Source organism: Sturnira hondurensis, unplaced genomic scaffold (genome assembly GCF_014824575.4).
Source record: "Sturnira hondurensis isolate 20B ecotype Veracruz unplaced genomic scaffold, ASM1482457v3 Scaffold0010803, whole genome shotgun sequence".
NCBI lineage: Eukaryota > Metazoa > Chordata > Mammalia > Chiroptera > Phyllostomidae > Sturnira > Sturnira hondurensis.
This window is the reverse complement of record NW_028083434.1, coordinates 1157026-1176454: the sequence shown is the minus strand read 5'-3', so window position 1 is coordinate 1176454 and position 19429 is coordinate 1157026. Positions and strand designations below refer to the sequence as shown.

Genomic DNA, 19429 nt, shown 5'->3' with positions numbered 1-19429 from the left:
CAGGAACAAAAAAACTCTTACACATCTAAAAGCCAAGCACACGCATCAGGTAACTTAACTTAGTATACTCACTATAAAGCTCTAGTCCTGTTTTCGGAGGGTCCAAAATTCAATTTTTATAATTCAGCAGGTGTGCTAAGATCCTGTGAGTTAGTTCCTACCAAACTCCTAAATGCCTGACTGCAAAAACAGAATGATAACACTGTCAAAATGGGAAAGAACTGTCAAGCAGACCAGATAGATAGGCAATGGAGTGGACAGGGTGTTCCCATCCCAGCAAGAACAGCCACGTGAAAAGCAGAGTAAACCCCAAAATAGCCTGCTATGTCTGGAACATAGAAAGCGACCTGGCTAGCCAACCCAAATGTCCATACACTGAGAAATGGAGAAACAAAATTTAGTAAATCCATACAATGAAATTTTATTCAGCCATAAATAGAAAATGAAGTACTGAAACATGGATAAACCTTGAAAACATACTAAAACATAGTAGACACAAAAGGTCACATGTTATATAATTTCATTTACATAAATTGTGTAGAGTAGGTAAATTCATAGAAATGGAAAGCATATTGGTGGTTGCCAGGGACAAGGAGGAGGGAATACAGAGTAACTGCTTAATGGGTACAGGATTTCATTATGGAGTGATGAAAATATTTTGGAACTAGATAGGAGTTAAAATAGTTACTTTCATGTCATGTAAAATTTCACCTCAATAAAAATAAATAAATAAATAAACTGCAAGGAAAATGCAGAAACATATATGAACCAAAATAGCAAAAAAAAAAGTTTAAATTTTCAAATACAGGAAGGGATTGAGAGGGATCGAGTTGATGTCATGAATCATCACATTCACATCAAACTGTCTAAACCTAGTTAAGCCGCATGTCTGCTCTATGGGTCTACCTGCCAACTGGAAAGGTCACTGAAAAGGCTCTTAACCTCTAGAATAAAGGCTAGAATTCTAGAGTTACCTGGCATTTCCCTTTTCTTGAACATTTCATCATTAACTGGGGTCATAAATTCAAGGGCCACACATATGAACCCAATTTTAGGATATATACTCTAATAAATACCAAGCATATCCCCAGGGACAATGGATTTTGCTCAAAACTCCAGGACATCTGGCTCTTGAAAGTACAGCTCTCTCAATGACTGTAATACTCAAGGGATGAAAGAATGTAGTCTCAGAGATTTTACACACAGAAACAGTAAAAGTGTAATTGAATCTGACTGCCTTTTAAAAATGCAGTTCATTTTAATTCTATCAAGTAGCTGCAGCTTCAGTGATGTTTGCGGTCACTGGGATTCAAGGGGTCTGGGTCTCGGGAGTGCCGTGCCTTTTTAGGCCTATGGGATTTATCTCGGCTCCTACTTCTACTTCTACGGCTATGTCCCTCGTGCCAGCTAGAATGTGTATCTGAGCTTCGACCTCTGTCCCTATCCCTGTTTTTTTCTTCTCTTTCTTCCCTCCTGCTTGAGGACTTGTGCTCATGCTTAGGCTTCTCCTTCTTCAGCTCCCTCTCCCGGTCCTCTGCTCCCCCTCGACAGGCTGTCCTGACTTCAGGGGAACTGAGGTGGTGCTTCCGCACCTCCCTGGACTCTGGCTTCTGACCCCTCTCTGAGTTCTTGCTGCTGTGCTTTTTAGAGCCAGGGTCATCCTTCTCCTTTATTGTCTTGCTTCCAGGAGTTGAAGAGGAGGCTGGCTGCTCTACCAGTACCTCCCGATTGATCTTCTCTTTGTCTTTCTTCCTCTTCTTTTTTTCCTTTTTGTCTGGAGAAAGAAAGGGATGCAATCAAGAAAAGGAAAATGGATCGATCTATAGTAAAGTGTTTAAACACTCTTAAGTTTAATTCATACCAAGCAGGATTTTTTGCAAACTCTTTTCAGCAGAGGATACAATCCCTAAATTCAAACTCTCCTCATTATATAATGAATGCATGTGATTCCAGACATAATAAAAACTATTAGGTGAAAAGAAAAATAATTAAAAATAAATGTTTCAACCCCACCATGACTTCTAAAAAAACACAGAAAGAGAAGGCAAATGTAGCCCTGGCTGGTGTGGCTCAGTAGATTGAGCACTGGCCTGTGAACTAAAGGGTCACTGGTTCAATTCCCATTCAGGACACATGCCTGGGTTGCAGTCCAGGTCCCCAGTAGGAGGTGCACAAGAGGCAATCACACACTGATGTTTTTCTCCCTCTCTTTCTCCCTCCCTTCCCCTCTCTCTAAAAAATAAATAAAATCTTTTTCTTTAAGGCAAATGGAGGAGATGGAGGCTATGCAAAAGGAAAGTATCCTTGGCAGTAGTGTGATAGTCTAACCTGCCAGAGGAGTGCCTCTGAGAAGCCAAGTTCAATCCGTCACCCCTGACATGCCAAGCTGCTATATAAGGCAATTCCTACACTTAAATTACCTCTTAAAAGTCCCTACTTCCAAATACAGTAGCTTTCTGGGGTACTAGAGGTTAGGACTTCAGTGTATGAATTTTAAGGGACACAATGCAACCCATAATATTAGCCTTCTGCTGAAACTACCTCTGCTTTCCCCATTCAAGTAAGGTTCCCCACACCTTCCCCTCCTCCACACTTAAGAATTGACTATCAAGTCTCAGTAAATGCTAGGAAGACCAAAAACTAACACTACCCAGAATCTCCTCTTATGTCCTAACACTTTACCTTTTTTGTGTTTCTTGGTGGGTTTTTCATCTTCAGAGCCCTCAGATGAGTTCTCTGAGGGGGTGCGAGCCCCACAGCCCTTATTCAGGAGCTCTTTGGTCACAGTATCCATATCTTCTGAGTCCTTAGGAGCTCGATAGTTAGACACATGATCTACTCGGATAGTTCTTCCTTTGATCTAAGATAGACAGGCAACGCTTCAGTCGTCTTATCAAACTACATGAACCCAGTTGCAGAGAGCCATAGTATGAACTACACCCATGATCTTCCTGCTATTCTATTTCAGGGAAAATCTATAGAACAGACCTAACCCGTGTGTCACAGCACATACCTAGATATTAGTTTTCTCAGCTCTCAAGACAGCCAGGTGGGGGCTTGGGGCAGCTGGAGCCATGAGGCAGTTGCAGTAGGTAGCCTCCACAACTTACCCCAGGGTGCCATACTAATATCTTCAGGTTTTACATGCGCCATGAAATGAAAAAGACTGGGAAGTTCTGTCCACAAGCAACAGAGGAAAGTGTGATAATTTCGATGCACAAACAGTTAATTAGCCTCAATCTGTAACATTAATTTATAGTGAAATATACCTTAGCAGCTAGAAGAAATCTTGAAATCGAACCCAGTACTACAGTTGCTTCCTCAACACAGCAATTAGGATGAGGCCAAGGTAGACCAACAAGTGGGAGGGGGGAAGGAATCAAGAAAGACCACTGTCTTATTTTGTCTTTTCTTTTTTTCAAGCTATATTTAATCACTTGGTTAATTCATCCAGTACTGAAAAGGCCACTGTCTTTTTTTCTTAAATCCTCACACCTTGCTCCATCCCAACCCTCCGAAAACAACTGGCTCACACTGATACTTTCAATGTGAATCACACTCTCCAGGTGAGCAAAAAAAAGAAAAAAAGAAAAAAATTTCCCCTCACTTAAAAACATTCAGGCAGATACTGATTTATTCTACAGGCAAAGCCATCTGATATTTCAAAAGCCTGGCTTTTATACTTCTAATACAAGAGCTTATTTTTATTCTTACCTTGGGCCCAAGCAGCTCCTGTCATCTTCCCTATTCCTCATTTAAAAACATCTTGAAAACCCTCCTTTTATGGTGATTCCCTTTGACTGCTGGCTCTCTTAAAAATCAAGCTTTGCCCTGGCCGGTGTGGCTCAGTTTGTTGGAGCACTGTCCTATAACCAAAAGGTTGTGGGTTCAATTCCCGGTCAGAGCACATATCCAGGCTGTGGTTCAATCCCTGGTCCAGGTGCATACAGGAGGCAACCAATCAATGTTTCTGTCTTACATCAATGTTCCTCCCTTCCCCTCTCTCTAGAAGCAATGAAAAACGTTCTCAAGCCCTGGCTGGCATAGCTCAGTGGACTGAGTGCGGGCCTGCAAACCAAAGGATCGAGGTTAAATTCCCAGTCAGGGCACATGCCTGGGTTGCAGGCCAGTTCCCAGCAGGGGACACATGAGAGGGGACACACGAGAGGGGACACACGAGAGGACCATATATTGATATTTCTCTTCCTCTCTCCTTCCCTTCCCCTCTAAAGATAAATAAATAAAATATTTTTAAAAAGCTCTCAGGTGAGGATTTTTTTAAAAAGCAAGTCTGAAAACCTGTTCCACCCTGTTTAATAGTCTCCAACTGTTCCACACTGTGCAATCACAGACAAACTCTCCAACTCTACAGTCACCTCCTGGCCTGACACAATGCTTGTTCAGCTTCAGAGCTTTACCTCAATGAGTACAGGGACTCTGTGGAACACACATAAGCCCAACTTTACCCATTCCTTTTTCTTAGCCCAAAGTCTCACTGACAAAGGTTGAATTTATTGGGGACAGAGGAGAGAAAACTTTAGAATGAGTTACTTTTGTAGACTTTGTCATCAGATTTTAACTAGAGACTATCCAAGGCCTAGTACTGATTGCTAAGTCTGTGGACACGTATGACAAACACACAGAACTGTCCTAGGTCATGAAGCCATGATAGAACTCTAAATATCCTGACACTGGACCACATGGAAGAGCAGTGTTCTGCTAGTCTCTTTGTTCTCCAACAAACCAGAGGTAAGAGTGGAATATTAAGGATGAAAAGGTAAGAAATAGAGGCGGGGGTTGGGAGGATGGGAGGAGAGGAGGCATAGTTCCTAGGCTCCTAGAAAAATAGTTGTTAAGAGATAGGGAAATTAAGGGGAAAAGGAATAGGATGGAAGGTCATGAGCAAGTAGAATTACATCCTAGGATTATTTACTAGTCAGTATGTCCCCACAACTCTACAACCCTCACAACATACTCAGCTGACCAGTACTGTACTTGAGCCTGTGGAGATTAGGTGAAAAATGAAACCACACCATTGTACAATAAAAGTCTAGCTAAATTCTGCTTAGTAAGAACACTCACCTTGATTCCATTAAAATTGTCCACGGCCAGAATTGTGCTCCTCTGGTCTTCATAGCAGAGGAAACAGAATCCTTTGGATTTGCCAGTCTTCTTGTCCCGTACCAGATTAATGTTAACAATCTCCCCATATCTATTTATTTTATAAAAGAATAAAAATACTATTGGTTTAAAATGCAAAAACTTTCAGATTGGATGACAAAACAAAATTCAAATAATATACTTTGCACAGGAAAAACATCTAAAACAAGATTATATAAAAAGGTTAAAAATAAAAAATTAGATAAATATATAACAAGAACACCCAATGAAAATAAAAAATAAATCCAAGCCCCCCCAAAAGGTCCTAAAACAAAAGTGAAAGTCATGAAATTTTATATATAAATTAAAAAATAAAATTTTAATTAAAAAGCTATTAGAAATACAAAGAGAAACTAAGTGAAATTATGAGATTTTCACATACTACTTTATAACACAAAGTTGCAAAAATTAGGTCAGAGGAATTAATATAATATATAATTACGTAATAGAAATACAAATACACATATAATTAATACTATAATAATTAAAGTGTTAATATATATTACTGTCAGACTAGTAGATATAGAGATGTATTTGAATCTTATAAAAAAACACTTTCTTGACTTCTGGCCAGGATGGAGGCGTGGGTGGACACACTGTGCCTCCTTGCATGACCAGGATGGGGAAGGAAACAATGTGGAAACAGGATGGCAACCAGAACTGACAGAGAACTGAACTGTGTGGAGGTCCAACAACCAAGGAGTTGGAATGGACACATTCATCCAGACCTGGTGGACCAGGTGAAGCTGGGGAGCAAGATGGGCCATGACACCCAGGGTACCAGCGCAGGGAAATAGAGCATCAAAACAACTGAAAATGCCTGTGGGGATTGGGGTGCTAGAAGGGACTCCTGGCCTCACAGGAGGGTTTGCTGGAGAGACCCACAGGGTCCTAGAATGTACACAAGCCCACCCACATGGGAATCAGCACCAGTAAGGCCCAGTTTGCTTGGGGGAAGCAGCAAAAGGGACTGGAATCCAACTGAGAGCAGAACAAGCGCCATTGTTCCCTCTTAGATCCTGCCCCCACATACCGCATCACAACTCAGAGCTGTGGGTTGCCCTGCCCTGGTGAACACCTAAGGTTCCGCCCCTTACTACATAACAGGTGAGGTAAGACCCCCCCAAATAAAAGGCCCAAAGGGAAGAAAAGATCAAAGCTCCAGGGCAAATGCAACTAAGCAAAGAAAAGATAGCCAACCTATCAGGTGCATAGTTGAAAACACGGGTGACTAGGATACTCACAGAATTGGTTGAATTTAGTCACAAATTAGATGACAAAATGAAGGTTATGGTAAGTGAAACGAAGGAAAATGCACAGGGAACCAATAGTGATGGGAAGTAAACTGGGACTCAAATTAATGGGGTGGACCAGAAGGAAGAAAAAAATAACCAAACAGAAAAGAATTAAATAAACAAGAATTCAAAAAAATGAGGAGAGGCTTAGGAACCTTGAGGACATCTTTAAACATACCAATATCCGAATTATAGGGGTACCAGAAGGGGAAGAAGAAAAGCAACAACTGGAAAACTTATTTGAACAAATAATAAAGGAGAACTTCCCCAATCTGGCAAAGGAAATAGACTTCTAGGAAGTCCAGGAAGCTCAGAGAGTCCCAAAGAAAGTGGGCCCAAAGAGGAACACACCAAGGCACATCATAATTACATTAGCCAAGATGAAAATGAAGGAGAGAATCCTAGAAGCATCAAGAGATAAGGGGACAGTCACCTACAAAGGAGTTCCCATCAGATTGTCAGCTGCTTTCTCAAAAGAGACCTTATAGGCAAGAAGGGGCCGGAAAAGAAGTATTCCAAGTCATGACAGGCAAAGACCTACATCCAAGATTGCTTTATCCAGCAAAGCTTTCATTTGGAATGGAAGGGCAGATAAAGTGCTTCTCAGGTAAAGTCAAGTTAAAGGAGTTCATCATCACCAAGCCTTTATTTTATGAAATATTAAAGGGACTTATCTAAGAAAAAGAAGATAAAAAACATGTATAGTAAAATGACAGCAAACTCAAAATTATTAACAACCACACCTAAAACAAAAACAAAAACTAAGGAAACAACTAGAACAGGAACAGAACCACAGATATGGAGATCACATGGAGGGTTAGCAACAGGGGAATGGGAGGGGAGAGAGGGGGAAAAGGTACAGAGAACAAGTAGCATTGATGGTAGGTAGAAAATAAGATGGGGAAGGCAAGAATAGTATGGGAAATGTAGAAGCTAAAGAACTTATAACACATGGACATGAACTAAAGGAGGGAATGTGGGTGGGAGAGGGTGTGCAGGTTAGAAAATGGGACAACTATAGTAGCATAATCAATAAAATATATTTTAAAATATATTCTTCTTCTCAAGAATCTATGACACATGTATTAAAATTGAGTACAGCACAGGCCTCAAAATAAACTGAGAACCTGAAACCTACTATCCCGGTTATCAAATGAATGAAAGAGAAAATGAAATACAAAAAAGAAAAAGCCAGTGACAGACTGTTTAGAAAATTACAAAAATTAGAATAATAATATATACCAAAAGTTATGGGATATAGCTACAACAACACTCAAGAAAAATCTGTACGCTACTAAAAGTGAGGGGCTGGAAACAAATTTTCCAAGCAAACGGCCAGGGAAAAACAGGCGGGGTACCAATACCCATCTCAGACAAAACAGTCTTCAAAAAAAGTGCCATAGCACTGGCTGCTGTAGCTCAGTGGATTGAGTGCGGGCCTGGGAAGCAAAGGATTGCGGTTCGATTCCCAGTCAGGGTACATGCCTAGGTTGCAGGCCAGTTCCCAGTGGGGGACAAATGAGATGCAACCCCACATTGATATTTCTCTCCCTCTCTCCTTCCCGTCCCCTCTCTATGAAAATAAATAAATAAAATATACAGTTTTTAAAAAGGGCCATAAAGAGAGACCCAGAAGGTCACTTCATAATACTCAAGGGAAGAATCCACCAAGAAGACACAAACATTGTAAATATATATGCACCCAACATAGGAGCACCCAAATATATAAGAAAAAATCCTAGAGGACTTCAAGAAAGACATTGACAGCAACACAATTATAGTAGGGGATTTTAACACCCCACTGCCAAAAATGGACAGATCTTCCAAACAAAATATCAACAAAAATATAGCTGCACTAAACAACACCCTAGATGAAATGGACTTGACTGATATATATAGAGCCCTTCATCCCAAAGAAGCTAAATACACATTCTTTTCAAATACACACGGAACATTTTTGAAGATAGACCACATGATAGGACACAAAACAAGCCTCAACAAATTTAAGAAAATTGAAATCACCCCAAGCATTTTCTCCAATCACAAGGGACTGAAACCGGAAACTAACCCCAAGACCCAAAACATTCAAAATCACGGAGATTGAATAGCATGCTATTAAACAACAAATGGGTAAAGAATGAAATTAGAGAAGAAATCAAAAATTTCTGGAAACAAATGAAAATGAACTCACAACAACCCAAAACTTATGGGACACGGCCAAGGCAGTCCTGAGAGGGAAGCTCATAGCCATACAGGCCTACCTAAAGAAGATAGAAACATTTCAAACAAACAACCTAACCCTACACCTACAAGAATTTGAGGAACAACAACAATATCTGAGATTTGTTTGAACAACAAAGAGAGCCCAGAGCAAGTAGAAGGAAGGAAATAACCAAGATCAGAGCAGAATTAAATGACATAGGGACTAAAAGCACAATTCTAAAAATCAATGAATCCAGGAGCTGGTTCTTTGAAAAAATAAACAAAATAGACACGCCTTTCGGCAGGCTCATCAAGAAAAAAAGAGAGAGGACCCAAATAAATATAATCAGAAATGAAAGAGGAGAGATTACAACTGATACCACAGAAATAGAAGGGATTGTAAGAAATTACTATGAAGAACTTTATGCCAAGAAATTTGAAAACTTAGGTGAAATGGACAAATTTCTAGAAAAATAAAATCTTCCAAAACTCAATGAAGAAGAAGCAGAATGCCTGAATAGACCAATAACAGCAAATGCCCTTGAAGCAGTAATCAAAAATCTCCTGACCCACAAAAGCCCTGGAACAGATGGTTTCACAGGAGAATTCTACAAAGCATTTAAAGAAGAGCTAACCCCTATTCTTTCCAGACTATTCCAAAAAATCCAAAATGATAGAAGACTCCCAAACTCTTTGTATGAAGCCAGCATCATCCTAATTCCAAAAGCCAGATAAAGATACAACAAAGAAAGAAAACTTCAGGCCAATATTGCTATTGCTGATGAACATAGACGCTAAAATCCTCAACAAAACATTGGAAAACCACATCCAAAAATATATTTAAAAGATCATACAGCATGATCAAGTGGGATTCATCCCAGGGATGCAAGGATGGTTCAATATTCACAAATCAGTAAATGTAATACATCACATAAACAAAAGCAAGTACAAAAACCACATGGTCATATCAATAGATGCAAAAAAAGCTTTTTAAGGTACACCATCCATTCATGATAAAAACACTCAGCAAAGTGGCAATAGAGGGATCATTCCTCAATATAATAAAGGCCATATATGAAAGACCTACAGCCAACATCATACTCAACAGGCAAAAACTAAAAGCTTTTCCTCTGAGATCAGGAAGAAGACAAAGTGGACAAAGTTGTCCACTTTGACCACTTCTATTCAATACAGTATTGGAAGTTTTAGCCACAGTGATCAGACAAGAAAAGGAAATAAAAGGCATCCAAGTCAGAAAGGAGGAAAAAAAACTGTCACTGTTTGCAGATGACATTATAGTGTACAAGGAAAATCCTATAGACTCTACCCCAAACCTGCTTGACCTAATAAATGATTTTGGCAAAACAGCAGGTTAGAAAGTCAATATCCAGAAATCAAAGGCATTTTTGTGTACCAACAATGAAATGCCAGATGCATAAATAAAGAAAAAAATCCCATTCTACATAGCAAAAACAAAAATAAAATACCTAGGAATAAACCTAACCAAGGATGTAAAAGACCTGTATGCAGAAAACTACACAGCACTGAAGAAAAAAAATCAAGGAAGACACAAACAAATGGAGACATATACCATGTTCATGGATTGGAAGAATTAACATCATCAAAATGTCCATACTACCCAAAGCAATTTACAGATTCAATGCAATACCTACTAAAGTACCAATGACATACTTCACAGACATAGAACAAACACTTCAAAAATTTATATGGAATCATAAATGACCCCAAATAGCAGCTACAATTTTGAGAAAGAAGAACAAAGTAGGAGGGAATCACAATACCTGATACCAAACTATAGTACAAGGCAACTGTAATCAAAACAGCATGGTACTGGCATAAACAGGCACATAGACCAATGGAACACAACAGAGAGCCCAGCAATAAACACAAATCTCTACGGCCAATTAATATTCCACAAAGGGGGCAGCAACATAAAATGGAGTAAAGATAGCCTCTTCAACAAATAGTGTTGGGAGAACTGAACAGCTACATGCAAAAAAAAAAAAAAAAAAAGAAGAAAGGAAACTCCAGCACCAACTTACACCATACACCAAAATAAATTCAAGGTGGATGGAAGACTTAAATATAAGCCGTGACACCATTAAAGTCCTAGAGGAGAACATTGGCAAGAAAATCTCAGATATTTCACGCAGCAACTTTTTTACTGATAGGTCCCCTAGAGTAAGGGACATAAAGGAAAGAATAAACAAATGGGATCTCATCAAAATTAAAAGCTTCTGCACAGCTAAAGAAAACAGCATGAAAATAAAAAGACAACCAACTGTATGGGAAAACATATTTGCCAATGATACCTCAGACAAGGGTTTAATTTCCAAAATATACAAAGAACTTACACGACTCCACTCTAAGAAGACAAGCAACCCAATTAAAAAGTGGGCAAAGGACTTGAGCAGACACTTCTGCAAGGAGGACATACAGAAGATCCAGAGACACATGAAAAGATGCTCAATATCACTAGCTATCAGAGATATGCAAATTAAAACCACAATGAGATCCACTTTACACCAGTTAGAATGGCCATCATAAACAAAGCAACAAACAACAAGTGTTGGAGAGGTTGTGGAGAAGATGGGACCCTAATCCATTGTTGGTGGGATTGCAGACTGGTACAAGCATTATGGAAAACAGTATGGGATTTTCTCAGAAAACTAAAAATGGACCTGCCTTTTGACCTAGCAACTCCACTGCTCGGATTATATCCTAAGAACCCTAAAACACCAATCCAAAAGAACCTATGCACCCCAATGTTCTTACCAGCACAATTTAAGATAGCCAAGAGTTGGAAGCAACCTAGGTGCCTGTCAGTAAATGAATGGATCAAAAGATTATGGTACATTTACACAATGGAATTCTATACAGCAGAAAGAAAGAAGGAGCTCCTACCCTTTGCAACATCATGGATGGAACTGGAAGGCATTATGCTGAGTCAAATAAGCCAGGTGTTGAAAGAAAAATACATATGATATCACATTTAAAAGGAAGCTAAACAACAAAACAAACAAGCAAGCAAAATATGACCAAAGACACTAAAATACAGAACAGGGGGACAGTGACCAGAGGGGAGAGGGGAGGGAATTTCAGGGGAAAAGGGGAAGGATTCACAGGAACAAGCATAAAGGACACATGGACAACAACTAAGGGGGGGGGTGAAAATGGGAGGGAGGTGGGGAGCACTGGGGGGCGGTGGGCTGGGATGGGAGTAAAAGTCAGAAAATTGTACTTGAACAATAATTTTAAAAATTAAAATTAAAATGAAAAAAGAAAATCTGGAAGCTTAAAGAAGTTCACTGTTAAAAAAGGAAAAATGAATATAAAAGAAAGCAAATCTAAGGAAAGCAGATGAGAGTCAATAAAATTTTACCTTACTCCTTATCCAAAAATAAATTCCACATAATTTAAAGCATCACAAATTTAAAAATAAGCCATAAAATTAAAATGGGAATTGATGGATACATTATATAACATGATCACATACACACACCTGGGCGTGAAATCTAGCATCTTACTTAACAGAAATTACTAGAGATGATTCAACGAAGATCAGGAACTATTTAACACTATTTAACACTGTGGGTATTAGCCAATGCAATTAGTAGAAAACAGATAAGAAATGAAAAAAGTAGTAAAATTATCTCTGTTTTAAGATTACATATAGTAGTAGTATAGAAAACCCAAGAGAATCAATGATAAGCAATGATAAAAACAAAGAGTATAACAATTCAGTAAGGTGCCAGGATATGAAGTTAGCAAAAATAAACCATCTTCTTCATATAAGCAACTATCAGATTAGATCAATATTAAAACATATAATCAATGTACAAAGCCTATATAAAGAAGAAAAATTAAAGATTTTATTTATTTTTAGAGAGAGGGAAAGGAAAAGAGAAAGAGGGTTAGAGAAACATCAATGTGTCGTTGCCTCTCACGTAGCCCCCACTGGGGACCTGGCCCGCAACCCAGGCATGTGCCTTGACTGGGAATCGAACTGGCAACCCCTTGGTTAACAGCCCACACTCAATCCACTGAGCTACACCAACCAGGGCTAAAGAAAATTTTTTAAACTGCTGAAAGATACAAATATATGTTTAAACAAATATAAAGACATCCCTTGTTCTTGTATAGTATGAGTCAACATCATAAAGATATCAAAATCTTCCCCAAAGTTAATACTGAAATCTAATATAATTCCAATTTTAAATACAAGTTGTGTTTTCCCCCTGGAGCTGGATAAGTTGATTCTAAAGTTATTATGGAAAAATTAACAGAATAGCTGGAAAAACTTTTAAAAAGTATGGAGGAGTAACTCTCCCAGATATTATACACACTGCAAAGTTTCTTTGATTAATTAGTGTGGTACTGGCACATGAAGAGACAGAGAGACCAATAAAACAGAATATGAAACCAAGAGACAGACTTAGGTATTTATGGAAAAATAATATATGATAAGGATGACATCCCGATTTGTTGGGGGGAAAATACAGGCACTTTTACAAATATTGTTGGAACAACTGGATACCCATTTGGAAAAAAAAACAGAACAAGAAATTGGATCCATATCTCACACTATATATCAAAATAACTCTAAATGGATCAGAGAGTTCAATGTATGAAATTGAAACCATATAAGTACTACACAAGAACACAGATGGGTGGGTAGGGAGAAATACTTTCTAATTATGACTCTAAAACCAGAAGCAATTAAAAAAGACCACATAAATTTGACCACATAAAATACCAGAGGGGGAGACTATAAAGTGACAGCATGAGGGAATTTTGGGAACTGTTCTCCATTCTAATTGTGGAAATAATCACACAAATCTTTCCTGTATTAAAACTCATAGGACTGTACACCTCCTAAAAAGTCCACTTTACCATCAGATAATTTACAAATATGAATATATAAAATAAAAATAATAATTCTGCATAGCATAAAATCATAATAAGCAAAGTATGAAGACAAATGACAAACTAGGAGAAAATATTATTTGCAATTTACTTCACAGTTTAAGGATCAGAAAGCTATTTTTTTTTCCTTTTGCTATAAAGGACATTATCAGGATAACTGGTCAAGTTGAATAAAGTTTATAGATAATACTATTTTATCAGTGTTGGTGTCCTGAATTAGATCACTACACTGAGATTAAACCAGAGAATGTCCTTGTTTTGGGAAAATACATATTGAAGAATTTAGAGATCAATGGGCATCAGGTCTGCAGCTGACTCTCAAATGGTTCAGAAAAAAAAAATATGTATCCATGAAGAGAAGTAACAATAAAGAAAACATGGTAAAATGCTAACATCTGGGGGCTCTGGGGAAAAGGGATAAAGGTATTCTTTATACCATTTTATATCTTTGCAGTTTGAAGCCTGAAATTATTTCAAATGAAAATGTTAAAGAAAGAAGATTATAGGAGCTGGCTTGAAAGGACTCATAATAGACCAAATTGGAACAATTTGTGCATCAAGAAATAATAATGACGGCACTGCAGTGTAACACACCAAATGTTCAAAAAACAAGTCCACAGTAATACAATGCATGACAAAGTGTTATAACAAAGTTAATATCCTTAATAAATGAAGGACTCTTGTAAAGCCAATAAGAAAATGAAGAACACACCAGTAGAAAAAAATAGGCAAAGGATATGAATAGACAATTGACAAAAAAGAAATAATAATGGCTTGTAAATCTATGAAAAAATGTTCTACCTCACTGATGATGAAATAAAGGCAAAGTAAAATAAAATAAGAAGCCATATGGCAAGTATTTTTTTAAGATAACCGTTGCTGGTTAGGAGTCAGAAAAATGAGCATTCTAGTGAGCGTGGAAACTGATATAACCTTTTCAGAAAGCAATATGGCAATGTTTTAAAACATCTTAAAAATGCTGATGTCTGGATCCAGTGATTTCACCAAGGAAACCATCAGGAATGCATACAAAGATGTAGGTAACACAATGAACGTGGCAATATAAATTTTGTAACAGCAAAATATTGAAAATTATGCCCAACATTTTTAAAAAGATGATAAAGAAGTACACCAAATTGTTAACAGTTTTCATTAAAGTACATTTTATTTTCTTCTTTATACCTTTTCTTTTCACCAAACTTTCTATAATGACTATACATACTTTGATAATCAGAAAACCTGCTACACCCTGTTTGCCATGGTCCTCTGCCTGTACATGCTATCCAAATTCTCTGCAACAGTCCTCTGTTCCTGTGGCCTCACAACCCAGAAGCCATAGCCCTCTGCTCTTGTGAGCTGCCGAGGCCCTCTGGCCCTATGAACTTTCTAATCACTCTGTGTAGCTCTAGGGTTATACCCAGCCCCTCTTCTACCAGTTGCCACTATCACTGTGAGCTGCCAAGTCCCCGTCCCACCCAGTGCTGCTGCTATCATCTCATAGAATGAAGACCATGAGGTTCTTCTATTCATTTGTGTTCTTCATCAGCCAGTGATTCTCAGCCTCTGGGTAAAGAGATCAGTTCTGCTCACCAACCATACACTCATTTAGAAACAAAGAAAGCAAACAACTGCCTAAACCTTTTGCTTTTTTCCCACCAGTTACTCAGTGCTTTGCCCCCAATTCTACAAGGCCACAAAGGTGTGCACCCAGAAGCACCCTGTCACCATGAGTTAGTTACTCCTAGTTTGTAGGAGTCTGAGGAAGATTGGTAGTATCTTCGTGGGAGTGGCAATCTGTTTCAGTATAGGCTCATGCTGAACAATCCCCAGTGAAAACAACAGTAAAAAACAATCCCCCGTAAAAATAGACCAAAATTCCCCAAACTGCCTCCCAAAACATCCAATTTCTTGGATTTTGCACATTGGAAGAATTCTAGAACCACGTCCTGTGACTGACCTAGACTAGAGTAGAAGCTCCAGCCCTCCCCATGCAGGCATGCCAGTCAGCCTAGAACTAAAATAAATGGCTTTTGTGATGCCACAAAAAAGCATTATGGAAGTAAAATACTCTGACAACATTGAAGGCAGGAAATGAAAGGGGACTTACTGTGAGAACACACAGATGATGTCCCCTTCAGTCAGTTCATAAGGAAGTCCTCCTAAAAGAGAAAACCACATTTCAGTTCTACAAACACCAAGTATCTATAACATACCACGCATGAAGCCAAGTGCAGAGAGTGCAAACAAGAGTAAGCCATAGGACCTGCCCTCAGAGAACTAACAGTGTGATGCAATGACAGAAGCATATATACACTGCAACAATAGTACAAACATGGGGTGAGTGAGTGGAAAGGTCACCACTACCAAACTAATCCTCCTCATACCTAAACTTCTATGGACAAAGCAGACTGTTTTCAGCACAAAATTCTCTTCCCACAAACATATCTTGAACTCGCCTGCTCTTTACTCAAAAATTCACCAGTAAGATCCAAAATCACTTTAAATATGCAAATACTAACTCCACCTCACACAGACTAAGTATTTTATACAGACAATTGTTAAGCATTTCACAGAAAATAAGTTCCCCTGCAAATGTTTCCTTCCTCACCTGTAAAGTGGGGATATGAATACTTACCTCACAGAATTGTTATAAAAATTAAATAAAACAATGAATATAATGTGCCTAGCACCATGACTGATGCAACTGTCTCCTTGAATAAGCTGTCAAATTACTGGATGTGACACAAAGTGAATGTACAGATGGTAATATGACCATGGACAGAAGGCAGCAGCTAATCAGATGAGGAAAATTAATTCTGAAGGAAGGGGATGGAGGTGGGGGGCAATTAACAGTAATATGTGATAGTGGTTAAGACCATGAGTTCTAGAATCCCATAGTTCTGGATATTTCACTTACTAGCTATTTGACCTTAAAAAGTCCATTAACTTCTCAGTGCCTCAGTTTCCTCAGCTGTATGAGGGGAAGGGGATGATGATAATGATATCAGACAAAGAAAGACAAACGCCATATGATTTCACTTATATGTGGGATATAAACAGCAAATGGACAAACAAAACAGAAAAATTCCTAGATACAGAGAACACACTGATGGTTGCCAGAGTGGAGGGAAGTTGGGGAATGGGAGGAAAAAGGTGAAGGGATTAAGATGTACAAATTGTCCCCTGGCTGGTCTGGCTCACTGGATTGAGTGCTGACCTGTGAACTAAAGGGTCACCAATTTGATTCCCAGTCAGGGCACATGCTTGGGTTGCCAGTCAGGTCCTCAGTAGGGGGCGCCCAAGAGGCAACCACACATTAATGTTTCCCTCCCTTCCCCTCCCTCTAAAAACTAATCAATAAAACCTTAAAAAAACAAGTAAGTACAAGTTGGTAGTTACAAAACAGTCACCCGGACATGAAGGACAGCATAGGGAATATAGTCAATAATATTGTAATAACTATGTACAGTGTTGGATGGGTAGCAGACTTAACCAGGTGATCACTTTGTAAATTATATAAACATCTAATCACTATGTTGTACACCTAAAACTAATATAATATCGTACAACAACTGTACAGATGTATAACATCTGTACATTATTTTTGTAACTGCAAAATAAAAAGCTATAAAAATATTAACAGTCTGAGAAACAAAGTGGCAAAATTCTTGGTACAGTAAATAGCAGACTATAACTATGAGACCACTGATTTGGTAGGCAGAGCAAACTAGACATGAGGGAGAAAAGAGATGGAAAACAGATTCATGGGCAGACAGCAGAAACAAAAGTGGGTGATGAATGTCAGGAAGAACGAAGAGCAGAAAAACTGAAATGTTACGAAGCAGGGCAGGAGAGAACGAGGAGCACTACGAAAGAGGGGAACCTCACCTAGGAAGATCCAGGCGCTGTCCTTGTACTCGGAGTGCCAAGACACCTCATCTGCCACACCGAGCTGGACCTCACGTTCATTCAGCTCATTGATCAGCTTCACTTTAGTTAAAGGGCTGCACGGGGGCGGAAAAATGGACAAGTAAGTGCGGCCTGGCCTGGGGCAAGGAGAGCAAAACTAGGAGTCTAATTTTCTCCTCTTCGAGCCACTCCCGCCCCTCGGCCGGATGAATGATCTACCACATCAACCCAGTGGGTCACTCCCAGCGGCCCACCCCCAACCGACCCTCACCGTCCCCACAGCTCACCACTGCCCCCCCCTTAAAAGAAGTGGAGGCCTTACTTCATCTCCTCGGGTTCGCGCTCAAGACGATATTTCCTATGGGCGTGGCTGCAAGGCGCACGCGCAGCCCTGGCGTGGCGCACCCGTTAACTTTGCGTAGCTCGTTCCGCGCCGGAAGTGCTCCGCGCCGGAAGTGCTCCGCGCCTCTTTCACCGCTCGCGTTAGCCCCGCGGCCCAAGGGCACGACGCCTGCGCAATACTTCTTGAAGCGGCTACGTTCTTCAAGCGGCAGGGTGGAGTTTGAATTAGCTCTTCCAGTAAATTTTCCTCTGCTACCTAGCTACCTTTCTCTGTGAAATGGGGCAGGGTGTGAGCCTGGCGCACTACAAAACCCCCAGTTCCTGGGCGATGCCTAGCAGTGATTGGGTTAACTCTAAATGTTTGGTGAATGAATGTTTGAAAAAGGCGCCTGATATAACGACTTTACTCCCAGCCTTCCCTCCCGGTGCAAATCCCCATTCAGGCTAACCCCCGCCCCCGCCCCGCTCCCGACACACACACACACACACTCATCACTCACAGTAGTTCAGAATTCACAGCAGAAAAGTAAAAATGATATGTGAGAGGGTAAATCTTTTCTGTTCCTCAATTCCAAAGCATAGGTAATGGACCACTCGGCTTTTACAGGCTTACTCGAATACATTGTTTTGTGTGAGAGTTGCTACACTCGCCCTTTTCCATAGTCTGTCTCACTTAAGCAGTAGGCAGAATTTATTTATTTTATTTATTTATTTTTTATTTTTTTATTTTTTCCTTATCCCCTTTTATTCTCATTTCAAAAAACAGCTCTTTGGGGGAACTTTAAATTTAATATCATTTTCTCTAGTCACCAAAGGCCTAAAATCCTTTCACAGACAATGCTTAAAATTACTCAGGGCACTTGATATTCTGATCAAACCTATTTAGGGTTTTTTTTAAATAATTTTTTTTATTTAATTCTTGTTCAAGTACAGCTTTCTGTCATATTCCCAACCCTGCCCACGCCCCCCCATGCTGCCCGCCTCCCTCCCATTTCCGCCCCCACCCTTAGTTATTGTCCATTGTGTCCTTTATACTTGTTCATGTGAGTCCATCCCCTTTTCCCCTATGATTCTCTCCCCTCTCCCCTCTGGACCCTGTCAGCCTGTTCCATATTTGAGTGTCAGTGGTCATATTTTGCTTGTTTGTTTTGTTTAGATCCCTGTTAACGGTGATATCATATGGTATTTGTCTTTCACCGCCTGGCTAGAAGGCAGAATTTAATATTGTTAAATTAATACCTCACACTTGAGTAGGTAATGCTAGGTTATGTGCTAAGCCATTTGCATATATTGGCTCCTCAATCCTCACAATAACCCCATAAATTCTGTAGTTACCATCACCATTTTATAGAGGAAGAAACTGAGGTTCAAAGGAGTTAATTAACTTAAAAGGTACTCCGTCTTGATTCATAGGGTCTGGTTGATTTAATCAGTCCTTACTGAGCATCTATATTTGTCCTTTACAGCAAGTCTGTAGACAGGAATATAAGGTTGGGTTCTTGGCCCTCAAGGAGCTAATAATATTCCAGAAAAGACAAGATATATTTGCATGATAAACTTTATACCAGAAATAA

The 19429-nt window shown here is 39.4% G+C and overlaps 1 protein-coding gene across 1 annotated transcript; it reads right to left on the bottom strand.

The window, feature by feature from the left end:
- Positions 1-536: 536 nt before the first annotated feature.
- Positions 537-17922, bottom strand: RBMX2 (RNA binding motif protein X-linked 2). The gene is made up of 6 exons (XM_037059334.1): positions 17836-17922; positions 17493-17608; positions 15712-15763; positions 5083-5212; positions 2683-2860; positions 537-1774 (listed from the first exon to the last, which is right to left on the bottom strand). The coding sequence occupies exons 1-6, from the start codon at positions 17838-17840 to the stop codon at positions 1284-1286; spliced, it is 972 nt and encodes a 323-aa protein (XP_036915229.1). The 5' UTR covers positions 17841-17922; the 3' UTR covers positions 537-1283.
- Positions 17923-19429: the final 1507 nt, after the last annotated feature.

Bases quoted from the DNA above. Each gene is read 5' to 3' on its own strand.
- RBMX2 (XM_037059334.1), bottom strand. The intron at 15,764-17,492 runs GTGAGGTTCCCC...TTTCTCTTTTAG, and splicing joins CAGCGCCTGGATCTTCCTAG to GAGGACTTCCTTATGAACTG. The intron at 2,861-5,082 runs GTGAGTGTTCTT...TGTCTATCTTAG, and splicing joins ACAATTTTAATGGAATCAAG to ATCAAAGGAAGAACTATCCG.